The sequence below is a fragment of the Paramisgurnus dabryanus genome, chromosome 19, assembly GCF_030506205.2.
Source record: "Paramisgurnus dabryanus chromosome 19, PD_genome_1.1, whole genome shotgun sequence".
NCBI lineage: Eukaryota > Metazoa > Chordata > Actinopteri > Cypriniformes > Cobitidae > Paramisgurnus > Paramisgurnus dabryanus.
Window position 1 is genome coordinate 28,363,488 of NC_133355.1, and position 12,102 is coordinate 28,375,589.

The window sequence follows — 12,102 nt, forward strand, 5'->3', positions numbered from 1 at the left end:
TAACTGGTTAGCTAGGTTTAGCAGCTTCATGTATTATGTAGTGTTAGCAGGTATTAATGCAGGCTGAAATGAAATAGGGCAGCCTGTTATAAATATGAAGATTGTATTGTACCTCAAAGGTTAAGTTTAAATGTGTCTTCTATTAACTCTTTCCCCGCCAGCATTTTTGAAAAAGTTGCCAGCCAGGGCCAGCATTTTTTTTTATGATTTTCACAAAAGTTAGTGTTTTTATAAGTTGGGTAAGAGCGCAACTTAGTGGATAATAGCTGAATATCGATTGCCATAAAAACTCGTCATTGGCAGGAAAGCCATTTATCTTAATTGACGATATAACTCTTAAATGGCAGGGAAAGAGTTAAGATGAATACTGACATTATTTTCATCAAAATAAACACTATGTTCTGTTGTTTAATTATATGTCTGGGTAACGAAGAAATATTAAGAAAAAACAAAAATTTTAATAGGGCCTCACTGATTAATTTTGCATGGGACCCCCACTTAATGTAGCTTCGCCTCTGTGTGCACATTCAAATGAAATAATGTTTTGATTTTTAAATAATGGCGCGACGCGGCCCTTCTGCAGACAGATTTTTAAGGTTTGTAAGCGTGCTAGTCATGATATGGTTTTGTTGATTTGGTGTGTAATGCATGGCAGTTATAAGATTAATCTACATTTCTTTCCCTGTTAAATGTTTCAAGAATATTTATTAATAAAAAAGAAGCATAGAAAAACTTTATATTTGGTATCATTTGTTGAATAGTTTTAATCCTAATTACCATAAAAATGGTGACAATCAAGTGACGTCTTGGTTCACAATTAGTTGAGGACACTTTTTAAAGTTCATGTATGTTTGTCAGACAAATTGAGTACATATAAAACACCTTTATTCATAAAAAGATTTAAAACCAGTCCTGTATGACACACACATGAGTTTCAATAAATGAAAAATCAGCAGGAAACTGATAACTGTCAACACAGTACCTGAACATCATTAATATAAAATGCATGTCAAAGTGTTTTATATTAAAGGCTGTTTATATGTATCCCCCTGGACTCTTATCACAGAGCTCGGAAACCTTCCCCTGAATTTTGTCTCAGTGTTTCTCTGGACACAAATGCAGTGACATGGAGCTTAGAGTGCTAAAAGCTTTGCAACAGACACCTGTCAGTGTAAAACCACTAAAATCTTCAGAATGCACAATATATTTAATCTTCTTCTCCCTCTGACTCAGACTCTGTAGAAAAGAATAAAAATATATAAAAGATAGAGGTTGTTATTTGTATTATCACTAGAGCTACACTTATTTCTGGTAATAACTATGGTTATCATTGCTACTAAAGCTGGTATCATTTGTAATATTTCTCACCTTCCTCCGCATTCTGAAGCCATTCCACAAAATTCTTCATTTGCTCCAGAAAAACACTTTTTCCTTTGGCAGCATGAGCGTCTTTGTACCATTTTAATATAGCTTCCTCGCTAAGGACATCAGCTGTTGCAATAAGTGACACCATATGTTACCTTTATGTCCACAATATATTTTAAATACATTTGGTCTATAGGTACCTTTGTAGAAGAGCACCACTATTTTGGAGAAGGATTTCATGAAGTGGATGTTGTCATAGCAGTACTCCTGAACCTTAAGCAGTAAGACCAGCTCTGATTGGCCCTGACTACTGAACACAGCCAGAAGAGGCGCATAGTGCTACAAAAGAAATTACATAATGATTACAATCCCAAAATTCGTTTAACCTTTATGTCATGTCTACACTGGAAGGGACCAAAACATGTCACCTTGATGTTGTCTACATTAAAAGTGACCAATGACACGTCGCCTTGACATTGTTTACACACAGGTCTGGTAATCTTTTTGGGTGCGTTCACACGACAAAATTCGGGAGTGACAACCTTATTTACTTACAGGTGTGAGTCTGGAAGTGTCCTGTTCACACAGCAAATTAAAGACACAAATAGAACACTGCTTGTATGAACGAGCAATCGACCTCAAACCCGTTACATGCGGCGCCTGTAACCATAGTGACGCACGTAAATATTTAAAAAAGTATTATTTATGCAATCGGCAACACTTTATTTATGTAATTAACAAAAACAGCTGGCTTATGTAACGCTTACCATTGTGAAGAGAAAAATAAACAAGGGTGGTTCCTTATTAAAGTTTTAATTTCCAAAATGAATGAACATAAAATCAGTGTCAGCAACTGCACGTTTTACCAAAGCAGATATATTCAGTTTAAAGGTAATCATAATGACTTGTGAAGCAAATCGATCCATTTTTGCAAGAAATTGAACTTTATTTACAGCAATATTAACGCAGCCAAATGGGGAAATAGGAAGTGCGCTTAAGCTACCGCTCTGTGGCGCAGAGAGTATGGTTTGCCAACCGCAGGCAAAACCAGCCCCTTAGCGACACCTAGAGAGGGGGAGCGTAAAAGCGCACTTTCTATGTTGCCAAGGTTCTTTATGGACGCTAATAATGTTGTAAATAACTGGAAGTGACCAATGACAGGTCACATTGAAGTTTTCCACACTGGAAGCGACCAATGACACGTCACGTTGAAGTTTTCTACACTGAAAGGGACAAATGACACGTCAAATTGATGTTGCCTACGCTGAAAAGAACCATAACATGTCACTTTTGGATTGTCTACATTGAAAGCAACTAATGACACGTCATGTTAAGGTTGTATATACTGGAAGCGACCAGTGACATATCGCATTGAGTTTGTCTACACTGAAAGTGTCCAATGACACGTCATGCACTGAAAGCGACCAATTGAATGTGACAAATAACATGTTGTATTGAGATTGTCATCACCAAAAGCACTACCTTTATGGCTCTATCTTATGTTTTATTAACGTAGTTCGGGAGGAACAAGTCAAATACACTACTCAAGTGCCTCCGGCTGTCTACAATCAGTGATCAACAAATACTCTAGTATCACCAGCTGTCTACAATCAGAAATCAACATATCTACCCAATCAGCATGAAGGCAAGCCCATATATAATCACAGTCAAACTCACCTAAGGATTCTCTATCGTCTTCAGAATCCCTCCACCACCCCATCTCCTCTTACTCACCAAGTTACTCCCTAAACCTGGGGGGGGGGGTACTCTGTGTTCGGGCCCAATTCTGAGCTCAGAGTCCTCTCCCCTGACAGCACGCCAAATACGTTTACAAATTTGATCTATCCAACTTATTTGTAAGTGTGAACTTGTGAAATAAACAGTAAAAAATGAACAGATACTGTGCCTTCAGGTGTTTGAGTGCCTGCTCAGTGACCAGCTCCTCCTTCTTATTCCATTCAACAGCATTCATGAGGCAGGTCCACAGTAAACCAATCACAGCCTGCTCCTGGAGATCGTTCTTCTTCATCTCTTCTTTCACATACTCCACAATCTGAACACGATTTACAAGCATTAATATCTTTTGTATTTATTTTATGAATATGTTTTTACAATGGGTCAAACTGTTTTCATTCATACATAAAATCAGTGTCGTACAGCTAAAACACTTGAGATCCAGTGATCTGTGATGTTTAATATGCGGGTATGTAAATAGGATTCACCTCTTTAATGGGACACTGCTGGGACAGACGCTCCTGTAGCTCTTTCTGAAGTTCCTTGCGTGTACCAAGAGACTGTTGCGTGCGCAGGAAGTCTGACAGCTCTTTCAGTCCTGCATCTATAAAGTACTTTGAAAAGTGCTCCACATTCTGCTTATTGGCAGGGAAAAGTTCCTGAAATTGGATCAGATTATACAGTTAGATTAAATACAGGAGGAACTCACTAAGACTTAAGCATCAGTACTTTGGGAAAACAAATAATCCTTTTAAAATGACCCACATCCACTCAATATTTTAAACCCAATTCAAGTCTTTATTAAAAAATCTTTAAAATTTATCCTTTCACGTTTCACTGAAAATACAAATACACCAAAAATACTAATACACCATCAGAAAAAATGGCCAAAAAAATGGTCCCTAGCTGTCACTGGGTGGTACTCTTACTAAAAGTACAACTTTGCACCTAACAAATTCATATTAGTATTTCATATTGGTACCAAATGTATACATATCTCTAATTAAATTAAGGCCTTTTTGGGAAAGTTTGGGACCATTATTTGACAATTTTTTTCTGACAGTGTATGTAGTTCATATAATGACGACAATGGTCATTACTCTATGAATGAGTTTAGAGATGTTAGAGCACATGCGAGGTCATGAATATCTCCATGGAAACATAATTCATCAGCTTGACAGCTCATAGTCCACTCATCATGTGCAGAGGTGAATACATTCAGAATTAAAACGAATATACACTGCAGACCGCCACACACTACAAGCTTGCAAATAACATACCAAGAGCTTCTTATCCAGATTAGCTTTTCTAAGTGCAGATGTCACCGCATTAGCATCCTTTTCCGCTATCCACGCTTTAAACATCTTTACCGCGAAGGAAGCAGATATGCCTACAAAACAGATAGTGGGGAAAATTTTTAAATAGTCACAGAAATCTGGATAATATAAAAGCCTTTGAAAAAAGATGCATGCATGTAACAATGTAATTTGATTTATTCAAAAGTAAATCTGGCTTGCACAGATTTAGTGCATAACAATAGTATTATGTACACACCAAAAGCGAATTCAACGATTTGCGTGAGTACATTACATACAAAGTCAATGCAAAAACGCAAATTGACGCCTCAAGCGCGTCTTTACGCGTCTTCAAGCAGTTAATTGACATTTCAAGGGGACTCGTTTATAAAATGCTGCGTAGAAGCCATCCTACATTTGATCTTATGATCACTTACCAAAAATGTGTACATATGAATCATAAAATGAATGTACGCACAGAAAACACGCATTTCAGATGTGAAATCTATAGATCCCAAATGATCTTGAACTTGTGCGCAGCTGAGCAGTTTCAGATTTATGCCTTTTAAACGATGCCTAATTAATGTCATAGACACAAAAAGAGCGCTTGTCAATGTTTAAACCTTTTTCGAGCAGCAAGACTGGCTTATATTTTTAAAAACTTGCTGCAACCGGACAAGCAAAAGTGCGTACGTCTGCTCAGACCCTGACGTGGCACTATTGCCGTGGATTTTTCACACTATACGATCAAATCTGTGCCAAATAAGGCCCATGAAGTTAAATCACGCGAGTAATCTATAGCAAGGAACGTGATGCTTCGCGTTTGGTGTGTATGCAGCATTAGTGTAACATATAACAAAAATACGGACAGAGGAAAAGATTTTCCACTCTACTCTTTTGAATGGTTCATTTCAACGACCCTGTTCAATAAAAACAATAGCAAACATACTGAAAAACATTACATTCCAGCAATGTGTAGGCACAGTTTGCTGTTTTGAGACATGGAACAAGACACAAACCTTCTTTGACAACATTATCGCTGAAGAGGCTGGTGAGGATTGCCGGCGGCAGCGTGACATTGGCCAACAGCATCCCTGTTAGCATGGCCAGTTTGGTCTGTTCAGACTCAGTAAAGCCCTTCAGGAAGAGAAGAAGCTACGCAGGGGTAGAAAACACATCTGTCTATTAAGCCTGCAGCAACACTGATTACAATTTGATAAACGGCGTGATGGCATCACATTTGTTTGTTCTTGAGCATCCTCCACGATAACACACATTATCATCTGATGTGATTCGATTTGTAGTAGGAACATTATGTGCACATCAAGTACCTTTTTGATTTCCTCTTCGAAGGCCTTCTCCAGATACTTGTACCTTCTGATGAGTTTATTAAACACCTGCATGTAGACATATTTATAAGTCAATGTATTGCTATATCATGCATTTACTTTTCTTTAGTGGTCGACTTTATATTGCTATTGCCTGCATGACTGGGAGGGTCTGGGGATGAAGTTTTAAAAATGTTGACAAAGACATAATATGTAAATCAAATAATACACTGTTAAATTCACAGTGACTAGTGATGGAGAGACATTATCCAACGTGATTATTTTGAAGTGACACACACAGTATAAGTGACATAGTAATGTTGTGCTGAATTTTGACTACCTGTCAAAATAAAGACTCCCCTTGTTGAAACAGCTACCTGATTTGCTAATCCTAATCCCACACCTAACCCCAACCACACAGAGTAATGTGGGGTGTCATAATTTGGCAGGAGTCATTTTCAGCCCCACCCCTGCTCTACTTGAGGGATTTGGAGCTTTAGACTTCTAATGCGATTTTGAAACTGAATCCCCACCTGTTGTAAGTTTCAGCTGCTCGTTTTTCATATATAACAATGGAGAACTCCTGTTTATTGAACATATTGAAGTGGGGTATTCACCTGAGCATAGCTGCGAACAGCAGTGTGGTTTTCCTCTGTCCTGAACACACAATGTTCTGTCACCTTGGTCTTGTCCCCGTCGTCGATACGCGTTCCCCCAGGAGCTGAGAGAGGGAAAGTGAGGTTGTATGTTAAGGGGTAAATCCTTTGAGTGTTCAGTGCTATCATTGTTAAGCCTGGCCGAGGAAGTCCTCTGCCTGTTAAATTATTATTCATTAATACCCTAATTTACATCATTTTATACACTTGGAATTGATTGGAATATAAAAATAGATTTTATGTTGATGAAGTTGAAAAGGGCCTTTGTGGCATAAGCAGAAGCAAATTTAAAGCACATTACACAAAAAAAAAATCTTTTTTTAAATAACATGCACCATGTGCAATTTTCTACTGATTTATGCTGCGTTCACACCAGTGGTGGCTGGTGACTTCTTTTTTTGAGGGCGCACGATGCGAAGTTCGTCACAAAATGTATGTAGCTTGTCATGTGTGTGGTTCGTAATTTCAAAATATGTGTTCTGCACTTTGAGAGATCGTGTTTGCATCACGTGTCATGCCAAAATAAGTGCCTGCGGCAGACGCGTCTAAAGGGTTTATGATAAAAGAGACACTCGCGTTTGCCAGATACTCACATAATCTCATGCGTAATCCCATGAGTTTACTGTTAAGGAAGTTTCTAGCGTGTATTTTGTGAACGTGAGCGTCTCTTTCATCATAAACGGTTTTGACGCGTGTTCAGCAGGCACTTATTTTGACAAAACACGTGATGCACACAGGATTTCCCGACACGCAGGACAAATATTTAGGTAAAGGGATCCACACACGTGATAATCCGAACACTTATTTTAAATTAACATTCACAAGCCCCCACTGGTACACACCAAACGCGAAGCATCGTGTTCCTCGCTCTACAATACTCGCTGGATTTAACTCAAGTCTCAAGTCTCAATTTATTTATAAAGCACGATTAAATCCAACTCCAGTTGACCAATGTGCTGTACAATGATATAATGACTAATAAAAAAAAAATACAAATATACAAACCACATCAACATTAGACAACAAACATCACGAGTCATAGGCCTTAGTAAAAAAGTATGTTTTTAACTTTGATTTAAAAATATGTAATGTTGGTGATATTCTTATATGAAGCGGTAATGTGTTCCAAAGTTTAGGTTTAATGTAAAATGTAAAATGACTTCAGTATAATTTCGATTTAAACATAAGTAATGAATTGTTATTTTCATCCCCACCTGCAGGGACGAAAGAAACACAACAAAACAAGATAGATTTTTGTGTTACACTTGTTTTTATTAAATATACATGACTACGACCTTGTTTATATGTAAATGCAAACTTATTTTGTAATTTATCTTTGTAAAAAATCATGAAAATTACATTTTCATTTTACATTTCAGTTTTATCAAATGTTTCAAATGCAACCAACAGTACAAACTTAAATAGTTGAGAATAAAAATTACTATGAAAATGAAATGAAATGAAATTAGAATAATTTACTAATTTAACAGTATTAGCAGCGGGACAAAAGTAACAAGTGTTACTTTAGTCCCGATAGGATCTCCTCACATTTAAACACAATTTACTTTTATTTTGAAAAAACTCTGAGAAGTCAAACTTTAGGATGTGTTAAGTCACTAAACAACCTGTAGATTGACCACATAAAACAAAAAACACAAAAATGACCGCTTTAGGAATTTACTTATCATGGTTGAAAACACCTTTCTGGATCTACACGTGGAAAATGGTGAGAAAATAACACGATATTTGTCAGCTCTGTCAAGGGTTGTGTGCCTAAAATGTTGTCATAGTTTGGGATGCAAATGTTATTAGGGCTCGGAGAAAATTTTGTTTAGTATTCATAGTAGGCCTATTTGTTTTTTCTACTATGCAAGTCAATGAGAATAAAGAAACTCATACAGGGTTTGAACAACATAGTTTTTCATTATTTCTTGGATGAACTATCCCTTTTAGAGCTTATAATGGCACATAACAAAGGATTTGGACTTAATCTTGATTTAAACTAAGTTAAAGGGAGTCTCCTGCACACTTCTGCTCATAGATGGAGTAATCTGGTTGCTAACAAGACGCTTGAGTATACCGCTCTCCTCCTCTCTCATGTCCTCAAAACAGTACTTTAGGGGCTTTATATAGTCCCAGTGTAAACCTTTTAGCTGTAATTGGGTTGAAAGAGACAGACCTATCCTGAAAACATCTCTGCCAGACTGGAACAAATACCAGATAGATTAAACAGAACGTGCGCAATGTGCAAGAGGGAGAATGTAAACAAGTTAAGTGAAATGGACACCTTCACATCTTAGGAATCAAGAAAACAAGTTAATGTTAAATCAAGCATTTTTTTCAAGTATTAAACATTTATATGGGTATAAGGGTATAAACAACTATGCAACTATGCATAGTTATAAGGACTGCATTTGGTATGATACTGTATAGCGTTGTACTAGTATAGTGTAGCATAGTACCCTACAGTATAGTGCAGCATAGTATATTATAATATAGTACAGTATAGTATGATACAGTACAATACAGTGTACTGTAGATGCACCCCATACTATACTATACTATACTATACTATACTATACTATACTATACTATACTATACTATACTATATATTCCATCTTTTTTCCGTTGGACAACATTTTGTAAACATCAAATTTTAAAACCAAATCAGATTTGTGATCAGACGCTTTTGAGTTCTCACCAAGCATGCTCCCGGCGATAAGGATGTCAAACAGGGTGTCGGCATAGCGACGGTAGTCTAGTCTCGACCCAGTGACATCCAGGAACTTGGCTACAGCATCAAGATCACCACCCGCTTCGTTGAGGCCTTGAACAATTGTGTCTCGGAAAACCGTAGGCTCAAACTTCTCCTTTTCATCTGCAGAACAGAAAAAAAATAAAAAGACACCACATACAGAGCCATCACAGTTTATGTTTTGGTTCAAACGGCAAGCTTACAATTCCAATGAAACACCTTTTTGCCAGGGCTGTAGATTGAAAAGTGGCACAAAAAAAGTCATCAGCAGAATGCAAAAATTCCAGCTAAATAAATTTTTTTTTGTTAAAGGTGCAGTGTGTAAATTTTAGCGGCATCCAGTGGTGAGGTTGTGAATTACAACCAACGGCTCAGTCCACTGCTCACCCCTCGCTTTTGAAAAGCCTTGAGAAGCTATGGTGGCCGCCACAGGAAAAACATGTAATTGACGGAGACAACTTAGTAAAAAAAGTTTGTCCGTTAAGGGCTTCTGTAGAAACATGGCAGCACAAAATGGCGACTTCCACGTAAGGGGACCCTCTGTGTATGTAGATAAAAATGTCTCATTCTAAGATAATAAAAACATAACGGTTCATTATAAAAAGGTCTTAATACACCCCTAATAATATAGTTTTGTATATTATTTTGCATTTCTGTCAAAAGATCCTTCTAAAAATTACACATTGCACCTTTAATGCTTAAAAAAAAGAAAGAAAAAAAGATTAAGACCGAAAAAGGTTAAGTTGATTTTTAATCTGTTTCCTGGAGCCGGTGATTACACAGTATAATGTAATACAGTCACAATTATACCTAATATTATGTAAATTAGTTCCCTCGTCTAGCTGATTGCTGATTTTGATCCACTCGAGAGCATGTTGAGTGTCTTCTTGTGAGATCTCACATTTGAAAAGCCAATCACACTTACCACGCAAGCCGGGGAAGCATAAAACTAATGCAATGTTATAAAACATCCTCACATTTGTCACAGTCAAACGCTATAAAGAAACATTCCTAAGCTCCTAAATCCAAAAAAGGATAAAGTATAAGTACTAAAAAGTGATATACCGGTACTTTTATCCATATGTGGTCAAAGATTTAACTTAAAATTGTATGATGCAAGCAATCTGTACATACAACTTATTACAAAAGTGCAGATGGGTGTGAAAATATCAGCAGATGATAAATCGCATGTTAAATAACAAAGGCAAAGAAATTTTTTTCATAATTGTATACAGGCCTTTTTGGTCATTAATTATAGGCACAAATGCCCATAAATTAATGGTATGCTATACGTTCCAGACAACTCAGATATTTCCCATCTCAACCCGGAAAACAATATCTTGAATTGCGCTCTTTTAATGTTACTAAACACTTCAATGTTTTGATGTTCCTAACTATTTGTAAAATTAATGTTTTGATGTTACTAAATACTTTTATTGTAACTTAATTCAAATGTTTTTCAATAGACAATAGACAAAATGTGTAATTCCTTTCAATACTTTTTTCGGGTCTGAAAGGGAAACTCGTACAAATGCATATGCTATAAGGTCAGTAACAAAAACAACTATTTTCATTTTTTCATTAATGGTAGTTGTTTAACACCAAAAGATGCTTTGTGCTATTGTAAGCTGTTGGTAAAATATTTTTTGTTAATTCTGTTTCTGCAGAACTTGTTTATTAGCTTTGAGTTGGCATAAGGACAACTAGAGAAATATCAGTGGTCTCAGTATTGTGTAAGGTATGAAGTACACAGTAGTACATAAACAGGCTATTAATGGAAAGAGATCTGAGCACTTGCAATTGCATTGCTGACTGAGTGCATGTGGCACATGTGTTTAGGTAGATGCCTAGGTAAATGTGTGGGTATTTGGACGAGTATTAAAGATATCATTTAACATTGCAATTTTTAAGCATTCATCAGTTTTAGCATTCAAATTTTAAACCACGCAGCTCTTTCCAAGCCTCTTCTTGCAGACTTCGCACCAAATTAAATAACGTCTTTACATTAATAATACATTTTATTCAATTACTCATCACACCTCTCCAAAGCCCCAGCCCCAAATGTACAGTATGTCATTTACATTTACACATTTGGCAGACACTTTCATCCAAAGCAACTTACAAGGTACACATTTTTATCAAGTGATGCGTATTAATAAAATGTGAATGTGAAAGGACTCACCCCTTTTCCTGGTCTTAAACCTCTGGCCTGTAAGCACTGGCTTCTGTTGCTTACCGGTATTCATAAAAGTCCTTTGCATACAAAGAAACAGACAGAAACAACTGACCTTAACATGAGCAGTCAAAGATGCACACAATACATTCAAAACAGCGGGAATAATGATTGCATGTCATCCATCACTGAATTATATAGATGCGACACAAGCCAAAACAAATCCTGACCCAGTAATCTGTCCTTTACCCAACACATATCTCTACCAACCATACACACACCTTGTTTACAACAGCACACCGTATTGCGATCTAAAATCTCATCAGCTGAGAGGTCCTGTCAAGCGCAGAGTGAGAGCCTGAGCCGAAAGCGAGCGCTCCTGCAGCCTTTCACTGCCCTGTGCTAAATATAGAGGGGCTCATCCCCGACAGAGTAAACTTCAGTCATCCAGCCCTGGGACACGTGTCGTATTACAGCAAGGGCATGTCTGATCACAGCTTACAGCCCTCTGTGTCTGTGTGTGTACAAGCAAACACAAAGCAGGCATACACACATAGAAACACATGCACAAAGTCATTGTTGCCATCGGCAACAACAAACTGACATATAGCAATTATGTTTTGTGTGCACAGATTTTGGAAACTAAGAATTTAAAACCAATATTTTTTTAAATAAAATTTGTTAAATAAAATGTATGAGGAAAAAAGCAAAAATGACAACTCAACCCTAACCCGGCCTTTAACTCTTTCCCCGCCATTGACGAGTTATCTTGTCAATTAAGAGAAAACGCTTCCC

General features: G+C 37.0%; 1 protein-coding gene across 1 annotated transcript; it reads right to left on the minus strand.

Annotated features, from left to right (window-relative positions):
* Positions 1 to 868: 868 nt before the first annotated feature.
* On the minus strand, positions 869 to 11,736 carry bzw2 (basic leucine zipper and W2 domains 2). Its single transcript, XM_065294587.1, has 12 exons — positions 11,589 to 11,736; positions 11,317 to 11,387; positions 9,081 to 9,257; positions 6,340 to 6,443; positions 5,726 to 5,791; positions 5,414 to 5,549; positions 4,380 to 4,489; positions 3,588 to 3,758; positions 3,272 to 3,418; positions 1,566 to 1,704; positions 1,369 to 1,491; positions 869 to 1,236 (listed from the first exon to the last, which is right to left on the minus strand). Exons 2-12 carry the CDS (start codon positions 11,378 to 11,380, stop codon positions 1,208 to 1,210), a joined length of 1,266 nt encoding a protein of 421 aa, XP_065150659.1. The 5' UTR covers positions 11,381 to 11,387; positions 11,589 to 11,736; the 3' UTR covers positions 869 to 1,207.
* Between the last annotated feature and the right edge of the window lie 366 nt (positions 11,737 to 12,102).